This window comes from Apium graveolens, chromosome 8 (assembly GCF_009905375.1).
Source record: "Apium graveolens cultivar Ventura chromosome 8, ASM990537v1, whole genome shotgun sequence".
In the NCBI taxonomy this organism is placed as follows: Eukaryota; Viridiplantae; Streptophyta; class Magnoliopsida; order Apiales; family Apiaceae; genus Apium; species Apium graveolens.
This window is the reverse complement of record NC_133654.1, coordinates 96,037,372-96,055,896: the sequence shown is the minus strand read 5'-3', so window position 1 is coordinate 96,055,896 and position 18,525 is coordinate 96,037,372. Positions and strand designations below refer to the sequence as shown.

The 18,525-nt window shown below is 35.6% G+C and overlaps 2 protein-coding genes across 2 annotated transcripts; both read right to left on the bottom strand.

Annotated features, from left to right (window-relative positions):
• Window positions 1-2,122: 2,122 nt before the first annotated feature.
• Window positions 2,123-4,024, bottom strand: LOC141679774 (uncharacterized). Its single transcript, XM_074486180.1, has 2 exons — window positions 3,129-4,024; window positions 2,123-2,570 (listed from the first exon to the last, which is right to left on the bottom strand). Exons 1-2 carry the CDS (start codon window positions 4,022-4,024, stop codon window positions 2,123-2,125), a joined length of 1,344 nt encoding a protein of 447 aa, XP_074342281.1.
• Window positions 4,025-8,522: 4,498 nt separating this feature from the next.
• Window positions 8,523-8,954, bottom strand: LOC141679773 (uncharacterized). The gene has a single exon (XM_074486179.1). The coding sequence runs from the start codon at window positions 8,952-8,954 to the stop codon at window positions 8,523-8,525; it is 432 nt and encodes a 143-aa protein (XP_074342280.1).
• Between the last annotated feature and the right edge of the window lie 9,571 nt (window positions 8,955-18,525).

Genomic DNA, 18,525 nt, shown 5'->3' with positions numbered 1-18,525 from the left:
ATGCACACCTGTGACTCTTGAACAAACAAATAAACAACTGAAAGATACCCACAATCGCCAACTAAACCACCCTCTATTCCACTTTTCTCCCTCCGCCGCTGTGCAATTACTTTTCTTAACGAAACTTAATTAGGTTTTCTTATTAGCCCCAGCTTACTTATATAATAATTTAAGTACCCTACTACTATTAGAATTAGATTATAATAGTCAATTACTATTAATTTTGTTTCTCTTCTAATTAGAAAATATATTAAATCACTTATTCAATTCTCTTCCATATTATTATTATTGTTATTATTATTATTATTAATATCTAAATTACATAAAATTCACGTATATTACATATATACCCCCTTAAAAAGATTCCATCCCCGGAATCAAACGAAATTAAATATTCATACCTGAATCGAATAAATACGAATATTTCTCACGAATAGATTCTTCTAATTCCCAAGTAGCCTCTCTCTCTGAATGATTTTTCCACAAAACTTTCATAAACGGAATGGTATTCTTCCTCAAAACTCGCTCCTCTCGAGCCAAGATAGCCTCGGCTTCTTCCTTGCACGAAAGGTCCTCTATAATCTTATGCAATGATAATGAACTACGTGTAGTGGATGATATTTGTAGCCCCTCAAAACTGACATATGAAATACATTATGTACATGATATAGTTGTGGCGGCAACGCAACTCTATAAGACACCTCCCCCACTTTCTCCATAACATTCAAAGGTCCAACATATCCCGGACTAAGCTTTCCATTCATACCAAAACGCTTAACATCCTTACAAGGAGATACCTTCAAGAACACATAATCACCTGGCTCAAATCCCCCAAACTTCCTATGTTGGTCCGTGTAACTCTTTTGACGAGATCGAGCTTCCTTCAAACTTTCTTTAACTTTCTCTACCTTCTCATTAGTGATTCTAACCAACTCTGGCCCTTCAATGACTCTCTCACCAACCTCATCCCAACAAGATGGTGCCCTACATCTCCTACCATACAAAGCCTCAAATGGTGGCATACCAATACTCGTGTTCCAACTGTTATTATACGCAAACTCAACCAGTTACAAATATTTATCCCAATCACCTGTCCACTCCAAAGCACATGCCATCAACATATCCTCCAACATCTGGATCGTCCTTTCTGACTGTCCATCGGTCTGCGGATGATAAGCTGTACTAAAATTAAGTCTCGTACCCCAAGCTTGCTGGAACCCCTTCGAAAAATGTGATGTAAATCTCGTATTCCTGTTAGAAACTATCGACACAGGCACACCATGAAGTCTAACAATATCTCGCTGAAAAATCTCAGCCAACTCATGAACAGGAGTAGTCTCTTTAATAGGCAAGAAGTGAGAGGACTTCGTAAGTCTATCAACCACCACCCATATGACATTGTTCTTCTTCAAAGTCCTCGGCAAATGAGTCACAAAATCCATAGTAATGTTTTCCCACTTCCAAACTGGAATATCTAGCTGCTGCAACAATCCACTAGGCCTCTGATGGTCAATCTTCACTTGTTGACATGAAAGACATTTTCCTATAAATTCTGCTATATCTCCCTTCATTCCACTCCACCAAAAGTGCTTCTTCAAATCCCTATACATCTTGATGGAACCTGGATGAATAGAGAATGAAGAACTATGAGCTTCCTTTAAAATTTCCTCGCGAATTATCGGATCTAAAGGAACATACAATTTTCCACCCAACCATATCACACCTTCCTCATCAACACGAAAATGTGTTTGCTTTCCACCTGCAACCTCAGATTTAATAGCTTCCAAACCTATATCATTCTTTTGGGCTTCCTCAACCTTTAAAACAAGATTTGATTCCACTTTCAAATTCGCAATGCTACCATTTGATCCCCTAAGATACAACTCAACACCCAAGCGCTTCAAATCTGAAATAAGGTGCGGTTGGGTAATGAGAGATGCATAACTCCTCAAGTTCTTCCTACTAAGAGCGTCTACCACTACATTCGCCTTCCCTAGATGGTACTGAATATTTGCATCATAATCCTTAAGAAGTTCAAGCCACCTCCATTGCCTTATATTAAGCTCTTTTTGAGTAAAGATGTATTTGAGATTCTTGTGATCAGTAAGATGTCACAAGTCTCTCAATAAAGATAGTGTCTCCAGATATTCAAAGCAAATATCACAGCCGCTAACTCCAAGTCATGGGTAGGATAGTTCACCTCATAAGGTTTAAGTTGCCTAGAGGCGTAAGAAATCACTTTCCCATACTGCATAAGAATGCATCCCAATCCTCTCTTATAAGGATCACTATACACCTGAAAACCTCCACTCCCTGATGGCAACACAAGTATTGGAGCTGACATCAACCTCTTCTTCAACTCTTGAAAGCTCTTCTCATGATCATCATTCCACTCGAACTTAATTCCCTTCCTCATTAGTTGAGTCAATGGTAAAGCTATGGAAGAGAAACCTTCCACAAAGCGCCTGTAGTAGCCTGCTAAACCCAAGAAACTCCTTACCTCCGTCACATTGCTTGGTTTCGGCAAATTAGTAATAGCCTCGACTTTTGTAGGATCCAACTCAATGCCTCTACCAGACACAATATGCCCCAATAATACCACTTCCTCCAACCAGAATTCACACTTGGAAAATTTCGCAAAAAACTTCTTCTCCCTCAAAATTTCAAGTACACTACGTAAATGCTCCTCATGCTCCTCTCTACTCCTAGAGTATATCAAGATATCATCGCTGAAGACCACCACAAATTTATCCAGATAATCATGAAAGACCCGATTCATCAAATCCATAAATACCGCTGGTACATTCGTCAACCCAAAGGACATCACGAGAAACTCATAATGACCATAACGAGTGCGAAACGCAGTCTTCGGAATGTCTTCCTCCCTAACTCGTAACTGATGGTAACCAGATCTCAAATCTATCTTCTAAAAGTACTTCGCCCCTTGCAACTGATCAAACAAGTCATCAATGCGTGGCAAAGGATACCTGTTTCTCATAGTCACCTTATTCAACTCCCTATAGCCAATGTACAATCTCATGGAACCATATTTTTTCTTCACAAACAACACAAGAGCTCCCCATGGAGATATACTTGGCCTGATAAATCCCCTATCCAATAACTCCTACAACTGCTCCTTCAATTTTTGCAACTCAAGTAGTGCCATTCGGTAAGGCGCCTTAGAAATAGGCTCAGAACCTGGAACAAGTTCAATAGTAAACTCCACCTCTCTATGTGGTGGCAAACCTGGTATCTCATCGGGGAACACATCCTCATACTTCTTCACAACTGGATAATCCTCGATCCGAGATTCATCCTTCGATGTATCCTTCACGAAAGCAAGGTAGCCATCACAACCCTTAGACAACAATTTACTTGCCTTTAGAGCAGAAATTAACTTAACATCCCCCTTTGGCTGAGACCCTTGGTATACAAATTTTGGTTTATCTGTATCCCCAAAGATCACCCTTTTTCCTTGACAATCAATTGTGGCACGATGTTCACTCAACCAATCCATACCCAAGATAATATCAAAGTCATGCATCTCCATCGGAAGCAAGTTAACCTTATAATTTCTATCTCCAACAACTATCGTACACTCTGGATATATATCAGATATAATAACATAATTCCCTATCGGGGTAGCAATAGACATATGAGGATATAATAATGAAGGTGCAATGCCAAGATGATGAACAAACGATAAAGACACAACAGAATGGGTCGAACCAGTATCAAATAACACATAAGCATCACGTATAGCAACAAGAAGTGTTCCTAAAACGGTACCTGAATTAGCTGCTGCCTGATTCGTAGTCAATACAAACACTCTGGCTGTAGGATTCTGCTGACTTCCACTGTCACTACCACCGCCAGCTCCTCCTCCACCAGGGTTGCGTGACACTGTGCAATCCTTTTCCCTATGGGACATGCTACTACACAAAAAACAAGCCCCAGTCTGTCTGTAACAAGCTCTACCTGGATGATGTCCACCATATGTAGCACAAGGAGCCACTGGAATCATATTGGGGTTTCCCCCATACACTGAGTAACGGCTCTGCCCCTACTGACGATTCTGCCACTGCCTAGGCTGCTTCTGTAGCTGAAACTGCTGATTCTGATTCTGACCAACATACTGATTCCAGCCATGGAATGACTGACCACCCCTATTCTGCTTATGTCTGTGCCACTGTCCCTGCTGACCACTCTGACCTCCATACCACTATCTATCCTGTGCAAAACCCTGATCATCCCTAGTCCTCTTACTACCACTGTTAGACCTGGAAGTCCTAAAATCTATGCTCTCCTTCTCAACATCCTTTGCTGCATCAGCAACCTCTGCCATATTATCAAATTTAAAGGCGGTTATGGAACCCCTAAGATAAGACTTCAACCCCCCATTTAAATTTATCATCCTGATATGCAGTAGTCCCTGCAACTGTCCCAGCAAATCCAGCCAACCTTATAAACCTCGCCATATAATCAGTAATGCTCTCATCATGGTGCTACGCAGTAGAATGAAACTCCCTCAAATAAGTCTCTCTATCAGCATTAGAGAAGTATGATCATAGAATACCTCCTTGAATCCCTGCCATTCCAAAGCCTCTGCATACTACTCCCCTTTAGTAGCTTTCACTCCTCTCCACCATCTCTGAGCATCCCCCTCCAACTTATACACAGCTAACCTGACCTTTTGAATCTTATCACAATCCAGTGCATCAAAAATCTTTTCGAGATGAACAATCCAATTTTCAGCATCAATAGGAGTCAGTGATACACTAAAAGAGTCTATTTTCTGATTCACAAACCTCTCCAACCATACAAACGGCTCCAACTGATGGCCCTGACCATTCTGATTCTGATTCCCATTGCCATTCTGATTTCCGTGTCCATTCTGATTTCCCTCTCCATTCTGATTTCCTTGTCCATTCTGATTTCCCTCGCCATTCTGATTTCCTTGGTTTGTCAAAGCCTGCTGTACAGCCTGAGCCACTGTTTGCCCTATCATCTCAGTAAGCTGAGCGGGGTTAATATGAAAAGGATCACGTCTAGGAGGCATCTACAATATAAGATAGCGAATGAATGAAGATTACGAGAATAAATATGACAAAGCAGTTACAAACAGATTTTAAAATGATGAATCAGAATAAAATGATAAAGAGCAGAATGAAACAAAATTAAATAGAACACCCATCCTATCGTCTACCCAAACTCACAAGTCAACCTAAGTAGGTTTTCTACAAGAAAGAACCTAAGCTCTGATGTCATCTCTGTAACACCCCCTTTTTAATAATAAAAGGATATATTACTTAAAATCCATAAACCTGCAAACATAGCACTCACATATATCTAAACAATAATTAAACGATCTAAAATCTCCAAAATAATATTAAATCTCCAAACTGTCTAAACCAATAATATAAATATTGAAATCTTCAAATAAATAATTAAATCTAGATACTGATAAAGTCTGAAATCCTAGACAATAAATAGGGTAGCTCTCCATCGCACAGTCCCAGATCCCCCTAAGCACCTGCCAGAAAAAGAATATGGCATGAGCCAAACGCCCAGTACGGATTTGGAATATAATTTATAGAATAAGAGATCAGAAATAAAAAATTAGTAATTTATAATAAAACAACAATTTTAAAAATAAGGCTGAAATAACGAGGGATTAGGATATTTCATACCGAGATCAGAACAGATACAAATACACACATCATAGGGTACCTAATGTGTGCAACAGAAGGGATAATGTGTACGGCATATACAACGTCACCATAAATCAAATCATAAATCAAACTCTGGGTGCACTCACGTATCCTGAACAAATATCAAATGCGCAAAAGCTCCTCCCAAGAGATAACAGAAGGATACGCCATGACCAATCACACTGTCACGGAAGTTTCATGTCACTAGTGCCGCAATGACATGGCTGTAGTACCCCTATAACTGATTAACTCGGTATACCCTATATCACACTAAGGGTTCAAAATAAAAATAATATTTCTCATAAAATTTAAAAATCACATGAGACAAATAATTCAGATTTTCAAAGCAGAGGGTGTCATAAATAATATTAAAACCGCATAAACTGATATTTAAAACTTTCCAAATCAATTTTTAAAATAATTTTCTGAAGTCAAAACGATTAAACAATATTAACTGTATGAATGAAATATGGAAATGAACAAATCGGAGATATCTAATTTATAAGAGGAGTAGCGCTGAGTAAAAAGGGGACATAATCCATACCTCGACAATCGTAAATAAAATACTAACAAAGTCCGAAAATGAGTCGCTAAATTTTCGGCCCGCGATATAAATACAAAAGATACAATTTACAGTTAATATACATTATATATATTCATTTATTAATTAAATTAATTTCTCCCCTTTTAAAATCTATTATGCAACTTAATTATATTTAATTATAAGTTGAAACACTAGCTTAAATATAAAATCTATTCTAATGGTTTTTATCCTGACCAGTAAATCCTTTTTGTATACTAATGCACTGATTTAACACTAATATATTAACTAACGTGATTTGGCCTTATAACACCAATTTACATACCTTAGATTGGTATAAACCTGACAAGTGCATGGATGTTAATAAAATAATTCTTAATACCACATGCATGTAAAATTATTAAGTTCCCCCAGTCAGAATACTAGCTAATACTTGCTAGCTAACGATTTGTGTTAAGAAAAAGAGATCATGTCCTCATAAAATATTAAAATTTATAACCCGGTACCTTAGTAAAGTAAAGAACCTTTAACAACTTAAAATTTTAAATACAAAATATATAAGTATTAAATAGATAAAATCACATTTAAACAAATATAAAATATAACAGAAAATAAAATTACTCCCCCTAATATATGACTTCAAAATAATATCAACGTAAATTCGAAAATTTAATGATTAACCCAATACACCAATATATATATAATATTAATTATCACATTATAATTATTAAAATCTTGATTCCATAAACAACCCAGTGACTCCCATTAATAAAACATATATATAACGATGTTACAACCGTGTAATAACAAAATTCACATAGATATTATTAATCATTATAGTTCATGGAACCAAAAATATAGTAAAATCTTATGAATATAATGATTTACAAGGGGTACAATGACACCGTTTAATATGCATAACTATACAATATAATATAGGTAAAAGATAGTAAAGCATGCATGTGACTCTTGAACAAACAAATAAGCAACTAAAAGACACCCACAATCGCCAACTTAACCACCCTCTGTTCCACTTTTCTCCCTCCGCCGCTCTGCAATTACTTTTCTTAATGAAACTTAATTAGGTTCTCTTATTAGCCCCAGCTTACTTATATAATAATTTAAATACCCTACTATTATTAGAATTAGATTATAATAGTCAATTACTATTAATTTTGTTTCTCTTCTAATTAGCAAATATATTAAATCACTTATTCAATTCTCTTCCATATTATTATTATTTTTATTATTATTATTATTATTATATTATTATTATTATCTAAATTATTATCTAAATTATATAAAATTCACGTATATTACATCAAAAATTCACATACAACTGGAATTTATTCTATTTTGGGACTCTCCTTGGTTGTATCTAATACGTAGGATATATACATCTCACATCCTTGTCGAAGCAATCATTTGGTCTACATTATTGTCAGAAATTTCTTCCGCTGTTTTTCACTTCTGAACATTACCGTCGCATTTTCCGTAGTTTGCAATTTTACCTTCTTGTTTGCGCAATCAATCTGGGCATTATGACAAGCTAACCAATCCATTTCTAAAATAACGTCAAACTCTCCTAACTTAAAAGGAATCAGGTCTACGGAGAAATGATGTCCCGTTATTTCAATATCGCACGCAGGACATACTCGATCTACTGAAACTGGGTCATTATTCGCTAATTTTATAATTAACGTCTCGCCCAACCATTCAGTTTCACAATATATCTTTACAAGGAATTCTTCAAAAATAAAAGATCGTGTAGCTCCAGAATCAATTAGTACTTTTGAATTTACCGAGTTCACCAAAAGCGTACATGCAATCATACTAGGACTCTGCACGGCTTCTTTTATTGTCATGTTAAAAACCCTTGCTTTGGGTTGATTAGGCTGTGGTGGAGGAGGTAATGCCAACACTTTAAAAATACTAGCTGCCATGGTTGGTCATTTGTAATTTCTAGCGATATGTCCTTTCTTTACACACTGGAAATAAGTAACTTCTATTTTTCCCGCTGGACATTGGTTAGAATAGTGCTCTTTCTGCTTACATTTGAAACATGTCACATTTTCCTTGATACAGACGCCGATATGTTTCTGACCACAAGTCTTGCAGTATGGTACTGAGACTCTGATAATTCTCTGATGGCTGTGAACTTGGAAACGATTACCTGTTTTCTGGCTGCCTTGTCCTATCCTTTTGAAATTCATATTTGTCCGGGCTTGAAATCCTGGCTTACTGCTGGGGTGGTTCTGGAAACTTTCCTGTTATCTTTCTTTTTGGGGTATTTCGCTTTCTTCCTCAATGATCATGGCTTTCTGGACTATGGCAGTATAAGTTGTCAACTCAAAAACTGCAACTTGGCCACGGATCCACGGTCGTAATCCCTGTAGGAATCTTTGGGCTCGTTTCTCCTCAGTATTAACTTGTTCTGGAATAAATCTAGCCAATTCAGTAAACTTGGCTTCGTATTCTGTCATGGACATACTTCCGTGCTTCAGCTCCAGAAATTTGATATGCATCTGATTCTTCACATAGCAAGGAAAATGTTTCTCTAAAAATAGCTCTTTAAACCTATCCCAGGCTATAATGTCTTCACCTTCTAAAGCTTTCCTAGATTTCCACCAATAATTCGCATCTCCTTTCAAGAAGTAGCTAGCAAAATCAGTCTTTTGGTCTTCACCTAGTTTCACAAGCATAAATGTTTTCTCTATTTCTTTCAACCAAGTGGTAGCCTTAATAGGATCTGCTATTTTCCTTAAAATCTGGAGGCTTAACTGACTGAAACTGCTTGAAGGTAACAACAGGTATAGTTGGTGGTATCTGAGGTTCAGGACGAGGTGGCTGTTGTAACATATGTTGCTGAATCTGTTGCTGCTGTTGTTGTATCTGCTGCTGCATCATTACCATCTGTTGTTGCATCAGATGGAACATTTGGTTCATGGTATCATTGGTTTGTCCTTCAAAGTTGCTATTGGAGGTTTCGACTCTAGTCTTTCTCTTTGGTGCCATTTTCTGATAATAAAACAAATGATTTCTTTTTAATAGTTTATTAAATAATTGACAATGAATAAGAAAATAATTTATCCTGTATTAACAAATTTTAAATAATGATTTACGGAAGAAAACAATTTAATTAATATAAAAACAAGAATTTAAACAACCCGTTGAAATGGTTTTGTAATTTGTAATAAAAATGATGGTACATGGTGTTTAAATTTAAACATAATTTAAAATATGAAAAACTGTAAAATAATAAATTAAATGTAAATGTTGTAAAATTTAAAGACTGAAATTTAAATAAAATAAAATTTGAGAAAGTTCATTTTATATATACCAGCCTCAGGTGTGGATGCTTAGTACAAAAAGTCTCGCTCAAAACCGTCCTGGTTGTTTCTACTACAAGTCAAGCTAAATACTACACAAATACATCACTAACCATACTATACTAGCTGCATCTATCTACATCAGTCACATATAATACACATCAGGTCTCCTGCTGACAGATCTCAAAATCCTGGCGGAATACGCCTCAGCTCATCCCGGAGTATCTGGACAACTGTCTGTGCCAAACAAAGAACCCTACGAAACTCCGCATAAAAAGGCGACCCTGCGTGTGTCAAAGCATCTAACTTAAAAGTAGCGCTCATCACTGTGGACTGTAGCCTCTGTCTCATCATATAATTCGGCTGAAGTGCGGCTAATTATCCTCGGACTCTCTGATCAAACAAATGCATAATCTCCCTGTACTTGGATCTCCAGTACTCATCATCCTCTCTCCCAACACTGTAATCATGATACAGCGCCATATACGGCTGTGAAACATGTCCTATAGACTCCTGCGATAGAACTCTCTACATCCCTGCAGCACCCTGTTGTGGTAATCCCAACTGTAACTCTACATCATGCTCACCCATACCCTCAATCGGAACCATCTGAAATACCTCTGGCTTTGGGGCATGCACCTGAATAGGAGGTAACACTACTGGTGGTGGAAACTCTGGCTCAACCTCTGGAATAAACTCATGCTCTACTGGAAGTAGAGGTGGAAGCATCAGCTCAAAGAACTCTGCTGGATCAAACATCTCTATTAAATCATGAATCAGCCCTGGCACTGGTGGTGATGGCTCTTGGGGCAATGGTGGAGGTGGTGGAAGAGGTGGAAACATGTACTCAGACACTGGTGGAATAACTGGTACGACTAGTCCTGTAACTGTCCTCTCGGATGAACTTGAATAACCTGACGACGCCATCTGATAATATAACAAAAAAAGAAGAAGGGTCACTTAATAATCCTAGAACTTATACTTTCCTAGTCTAAACTTATCTAATTCCTAACACTACTCTTCCTATCTGACTATTCCTATCCTATGTGATCTTCTTATCTTATCTTAATACTAATTTTCTTGTTTTCATGGACCAAACCTACAGCTCTGATGCCCAAACCTGTAACGCCCTCCAGGCCCGGGGTATAAATCTGGGAGTTACTAGCTAATCTCCAAACCTATACAACCTGAACAACAAGAATAATGAAATATATCTAAACCCCTTTTTAAGACTAACCAGGATCTTTTTAGGTTGAAGTATAAAAACAAGAACCACTAACTACTTTATTATAAACCAAATTCAAAATCTTATAAACTCTTTTTATTACAAACCATTGTCTAACCAGTTTTTAACTATGTTCATATTTATTCAACACACACACACACTAACAATCTACACTCCACATGTTCGGGCAACTCAAAGCTTTCTTCCTAGAGTGGAATCAACATCTTGGGTATGAGAGGGTCCCACGGCTTGACCTGCTTCTTTACTACTCAAGTTCTGATAGGTTTCATATTCCTTCTTAATTGAAAACAATAAGGTGAATAACAACAAAAAGGGGTGAGCCAACAATTGCTCAACAAGTCCGCAAAATATAAACAGTGTTAACGAAATTTAAATGAATCGGTAATCTGGGTACATCTGCAAAGATATAACCCCGTGAGAATAAAAAGAAGGCCATTACTGGCGAATACAAATGAACTAAACTGGACATAAGTTCGCACCTATACCCTGCTGATTAGCCAGGATACAGTGTAGATCTATATCTCACTATATAGATCCAGTCGGGTACCCAGGCTCTATAGCCCATATCAAGGATCCGGTTATGTCTCGGTCCTTAGGATCAAGTAAAACTTAATCCCAAGCATCACTATCCAGTTCATGGAAGAGCAACCGGAACAATCGGTATGCTTTCATATATTCTAATCACCAGAATATACCAATGTGTATGTGTAACAATTGGAATATGAATAGAGAATTCAAAGGAAAAAGGAGAAATCAAGAATCAAAATGATATAGGAACAAGATAATAGCAATTGTGTATCAGTGTTTGTGAATAAGAATCAAAAGAGTGCAACTGTAATAAGAATTTGAAGAAACGTCACTATTCTGAAATTAGAATAGGGAAAAAACTTGCCTTCCACGCAATTTACTTCAAATATTTCTCCTTCTTCTATCACCTGCTCAAGCTGCCTTGCTGGTTTGGCTTCTATCAAAGAAATAGACTGATTTAGTCATCTCGTATCTCAATCGCATCTTAAACCGACTTCATGTAGCTCCTATTGTCTACCCATACGCGTATTATTGACTCGTATATTATTTATTAACAAGCAAGACTCGATTAACCGTATAATACACATAAGCACATAAGACACATAATCATTCTTATGTTTAAAATAATTTTAGAATCAAAATTGACTCGTTGTTCGTTTAACTGATCATTATCTGACTCGTTCCCTATTTTTTCAGGGATTTATTGGACTCGTCTCTATACGCAATAATGCTTATAATCAAATAAATATCAAAGTTCAACTAGTTTCTAGAAGAAATTAGGTTTTAATATTATTTTTAATGAAAATAATTCATTTACTGAGTTAAAGGGCTTTCGTTTCGCTCAAATTAGATAAATGGTCTAATTAATATCAATTAAACATACATAACTCAATTTATTATTCAATATAAATAATTATTACTAATTATTAAACCCTAAAAATATTTTTTAATAATTATTAAATAATTATTTGGGAAAAATTAGAATTAAAAATGATTTTTCTATAATTTTTGAAATTAAAATGAATTTATTATGATTTATTGAAAATTATTTGATTAATTATCAAAATAATTAATCATTTTTAAATAATTTATAAATAATAAATAATTAAGAAAATAATTAAGAAAATAATTAAATCTGATTTTTAGAAAATATTTCAGAATTATTTATAATATAAATCAATTAATTAAATATTTAATTAATCAATTTATAAAATAAATAAAACTGATTTTTATAATTAATAAAAATAAAAATAAAAATTAATTTCCAGAAACACTTGTCAGAAACAAAATCTCTGACAAAACAGATCAAAACCGGGTTCCGAAAACGGGTCAAACGGATCAATTCCGGGTCATGAAGAACATGACTGGAATCTACCCAGAATCTGGCGACCAGCCAGGATTCCGGCAACCCATTTCAGGCCAAAAACAGAACCGTTTGGTTCGTTTTTCACAGGGTTTTCATCCCTATCAACTACAGCAGTCCATCTCCAGCCAACACAAACCATAAACATCACGGAATCTTCATCTCCGGCGAAACCGACTTAAATGTCCGGCCAAACTTTGATTTTCTTCATTTGTACATGAAATCGAAGCTAAGAACACATAAAATCAAACCCTTAATATTTCAAGAGCCAAATATTCACCAAAATCACGAAGGTATAATTTGAAAATTGAACATAAACCCTAATAATCGTAAATCACTATCCAGGAATCGTTTGTTCAATTAAATATCATGAATCGATTGCAAATAACATTAGGAAGCTATATCAATCATCAAAGCATCATAATAACCCTAAAATCAAAAAGCCCTAATTCGAACATAAATCCTAGAAATCAAAAATCAAAAACAATGAATTAAAACTTGAAATTGATGATAAAAACAGATATAACAGATCAAAACCTTTGATTTAGTACTCGAATCACTTGATTTGACGCATTAATCATTTAGAAATCACGGCTTGAATTCTTGACCCGAAATTGTTCTTCTCGGCCCGATTTGCAGAGAATTTTGTGATTTTTCTGACTTTTAATTAATTAATAATAATTAGTCTATTTATAGTAGTAAAATTAATACTCCAAATTTTAAGGCCCTAATTCTACATCTTTTAAAATTAATTGGCCCCTAATTTTATAATTTTTGAGTATTAAAATTTAATTTTTAAATATTTTATATATACAATATATATGCCAAAATTTCCCAAAAATTGTGAATAATGCAAAAATACAAAGAATGGTATAAATGAAAGTCCTATAATTTTATAAACATAAAAATGTGATTTTTGTGGGGTTCTTAACACCCAATGGGGCCCGGAAAAGTCATTTTTCGCGAAACGAGAAAATTTATAGAATACCTAGATGTTCGAAATAACACGATGTTACAAGTCGTTTGATGAAAAATAAAGACCATTATTTTATTTGAAATATCAACTATAAAATCATGATTCGGGTCGTATAACTTTTGATATAAAAGCTATAAATACAAAATAAAATATCTGGACGATATAGAATACACGTAACATGTATCAGTTAGGGTTTTACTACTAATTACACATAAATGACACCTTAACACACATAATTTATTATAAATATGATATAATACAAGCGTAATTTTCCCAGACGTTACAACGTAGTTCACATTTAAACACTTTAATCCCTTTTAAGACGAGTTATGTTTTACCTGACGGCCCGACAACCCAACTTATCCCCTAAGCCGACTCATCAAACTGGAACGGGTCATTTTACGTTCCTAGTTACTAATATACAATAAAGACAATTAACCAACAAAATCATTTATCCCTGTATATAACTACATAATTTATAATTACACCATAAAATTATACTTTATTCACTTAATCATGTCGTGAAATTCCCAATCGTCACAACAACTCCCCTCAAAACCTTAGTATAAATTGCGTTAGCAATTGATGTTAGGAGTACAATTGCCAATGACCCTGTTATGGGAGAGGCAAGTATAGCACATTTAAGTGACAGTGTGGTGCAAGACACAGATGGGTTTGAGACTGTTGCACATGATAGTACCCCAGTCAAATCCCTTCCAATTCAATTGGAGGTTCCCACCACAAGTGGAGAACAACAACTTATCATAAACACATAGAAATCTATGAGTCAAACTGTGACTCTTATCACAGGTGGTTCTGATCCTACTCAACAACCCTCCACCTCTCAAACTCAAGAAACTCATCTAGTCTCTAACTGGCTATAAGTACCTACAACTCAACCTACTCTTGAAGATTTCAGGGTTGACCAGCTAGCAGGACTTGAACAGATCTCTTAACAACTCCTCATATCAGATATGTCCAATCAAGACTATCAAGCAATAATTATATCTTATCAAATAGATGTGGAGGACCAACAAGCAAAAATTGTAGATGAAGCTCGCAGAGATGCAAACTGTGATGCCTAGTTGGATAAGGAGTTCAAGATAGAAATGGACACACTCATGGTACAGTTTAGAGAAGAGTATCTCACCATACTGGGAAGTAATGTAAGATGCCTATCTACACAGCCAGTCGATGTAACAGTGAGAGACTTCCCAAAATTGTGAAAGGCCTTGATTTGAGCTTTGGTCACTTAATTTAGATCAAGAAACAATTCAAAATCTTTTCAAAACAAATGTCAAGGTATGATCTAAGTGGGGTGGATAAGAGTGTGATACAGCTGAAGGAATCCTTTGTAGCCTTGCATAAGGTAGTTCTATCATATCACAAAATCTAATGACACAAGGTGGAAGTTGGATCAAATGCACACTGCAAGATACACTCCTTCTCCTTTGGTCATTGATGAAATACAGAAGCATGTGCAAGCTTCATTTGGACCATCTACTTCTATGTGGCACCCCAAAACCCGGGGTCAGGAGTCTCGGAAGCCACGCTATCTAAACTCACACAACTCACACTACAATATGTAAATACTCACGCTTCACGACCCCACACTTAACACACACACACTACAGGTTATTGTCTTGGAAATGAACCATCATTACTAGAGAAATTTTATTACAACCCAAATGTAATTAGTCTTACTGGGGGTGACCTTTAAGTAAGGTTAATCCGCCGGCCGAATATACGTTTCTTATTTCTTATCTTACATAAACCATACTTATAAATAAGCCGAACTATAAACAACTGAAAACTAATCCAGCTGATTCCGACTACCTGAGGTACTGCACCAAACAATCTACGGAACAGCTGGCCATTTCCTACCCGTTTCCTGGCTGTGGTTCTCATGGCAGGCATCTTGATTCACTATTGTATTGTGTCAATTTAAGAAAACAAGTGTGTGCTATGATGCTCAGCATAATAATGTACAGTATAAAATGACTGTATAATAACATCATATATTATATATATGTTTTATTTAAAAGTAGATTTTTTGGTGTCCCACACCTTCTTATGAAAACAATTCTTTAAGGGGGTTTTATAACCTACGAATACCTTAATAGTAATCCCAGCACCTAGGCTTGGGTTACGGTATTGCATATCAATTCCAATTGGAAGATTTTGGACATCTCACAGGAGCCACCGCATACGATGATCAGTCGTCCTACGGAAAGTAACCTTCTTTACTAGTAAAAGGACGAATACCGTCATCTCTCGGGTATCACCCTGGCCGCATTCGGGCTACGTGTCCCATTTTCGGGTATACACATACTTCACAAGTTCCTGAGTACACAAAGTACCTTCGCCTACGGTACCTTTGGTAGCCCATCCAGCACACATAGTACCAGAGTCTACCCCTCCATTGTCCTTCAACAGAATTCTATCAATCTCGGGAACTTGAACCACATCGAAGTTCCCCAAGCGTTTTGCTTGTTGATAGAGATAGTTTATCTTTTTAAAATATAAGTGTATATATATGTATATACGTACTTCCGAGAATTTCGGAGGAAGTACTAGGGATGTGAGTTGATCGTTGTCAACAGATAATTAATAAGGGGAAAAGTTTCTTCTTGAAACTATATTCAATATAATAATAAGTCGGGATAATATTCACCGACGATCTGAAATTATTCGAATGATACTTCTAAATCAGAAGGTATATCAGGATCTATGATCTTTAAACCAATAACAATCTTTAAATAAATAATCATTAATTAAATAGTAGTCTATAAATAATTAAATGATAATTGATATTCATCATACCTTGAATGAGTTATTCTTTTAAAAGATTTATTTAAATAGTATTCCTCAACTAGTTTGTGTTTACATAATTAATAATCTATAATGATTAATCGGGTTTGAAATAAATAAACGTTGAAGTATACTACTCCTATAATAAAGGAATATGTATATAATATTTAATATCCGAATCAATAAAATATAGTTGAGGGAATATGCTCATTGGGAAATCGTTTTAAAAGTTCGAGGTGTTTTAATGTTTCGTAAGTGGACGATGAGTCCCTTAAAACGTACCACTATGGACGTATAACCATCCTATAATATCTTCGGAACGATTCCCGGGTTTTATCTTAATACCCGACCGACCCTCGGTCTTATACAATACATCACGCTTAAAGCGAAATAATCATTTCACGATATATATTTATCGTACAACATCGCTATATTATGCGAAAATTCAACAACTACGTATCATGGCAAACATGGTATTTATGCGATGATAGTAAAACAATCCTTTCACAACACAACAGTAAAATGGAGTTGGGTTTGTAAACTTGCCTGGGTATCTCGAGGTGGAGGATGCTCTAGGTTTCGCTCGGAAATCTATAACCATAAACACATTTCATTTCGTTAGGTTCCGTCCTAATTCACAGTAACTCGTACTCATGCGCTACTCATTATACACCCTCTCAACTCATACTACCCTTAACATTTCATTTAAGTCATAAACACTTTATGGTCACTTCATTTTCCTAAGTATCTTGAGTTCATTCTCATTATCGTTGTCGGCTCCGCTTAAGGATTCTTACAGTTTCTACTCGCGCGGCCTCGGCTCCGACATTTTTATAAAATTGAGAAATCATTATTTTCACTTGAAATTTTTATGACAGGTAGGAAACTCCACATGTTAGTAAAAATTTCATGATTTATGAATATTTTAAGTCTATACTTTATATTTTCAAAATTCGTGATTCGTAGCAGTTTTTGTCGCGTAAAACACTTTTACTAAAACGATCATAACTTTTGATCCGTAAATCGGAATTAAGCAATTCAAGAGCCTAAACGATCCTTATAACATTTTCTATCTTAAACAAAGGTTATTTATCAATAATATACAGTTTAAAACTTCGAGACTTTCTGCAGAAACTTAAAGTTACGGTTTGTTGGTTTAACGAAGTTACGTTTACGATCGGGGTTTCGTTTATGCCTTAACTATCAACACAACCACCAGCAATCATCATATCATCATCAACACACAAAATCCTCTTAATAACATCATGTTCTTGAGGCAATAACAACCAACCTTAAATCAACTTAACTTAATCATCAAGATTTCATCAATAACACTTAGTAAGCTAGGTTTACTAACACCCACTAAATGGATCTTAAACATGAACCTTAAATAAAGTTAGGCCAAAGATTTTTACCTTTCTTGAAAGCTTGAGATGTGTTCTTGAGGATGGTGGAGGCTTTGTTAGGGCGAAAACATGCACTAATATTCACGCAAGTATACGCGTTCGCAAGTAATCTAGAATACTTTCTAGTTCGTTCCCTCAGAGACTCAGACTAAGTTATTGTCTAATTAAACTCACTCACCAATGTATGACTACTTCTCAATGTTAAGATAATAACACTTAAAATTGTTGATTAAATATTAACTATAATTAACTACTTAATTAACCACTTAACTAACACTTCAATTTATCAATAATAAAACACTCATGAGATCACAAATTCATTATTACTTCCTTCTATAGCCATTGTTATTACCTTTAGCATGTGACAGTGATGACATTAATCGAATAACACGAAACTGATAAAAGCCAACTTTCATTGTACTAATACCATTCTACCAAGCATCCATAATTAAGATAGAAGTTGAATAGTCATCAATCATGTTGAGTTCCTATATGTCTACAGAAATTGACAACACAACGATTTAAGCACAAGTTATCCCTTTTGATTACATAGGGCAAATAAAACTGTTAGAGTTACCCACTAATCATGCACAACGTACATGAACCTATGCTAG

Coding starts and splice junctions, on each gene's coding strand:
- LOC141679773 (XM_074486179.1), bottom strand. CDS start 8,954: ATGCTTGTGAAACTAGGTGAAGACCAAAAGACTGATTTTGCTAGCTAC.
- LOC141679774 (XM_074486180.1), bottom strand. CDS start 4,024: ATGATTCCAGTGGCTCCTTGTGCTACATATGGTGGACATCATCCAGGT. Junction 2,571..3,128: donor CAAAAATTGAAGGAGCAGTT/GTAGGAGTTATT, acceptor TGTGTCTGGTAG/AGGCATTGAGTTGGATCCTA.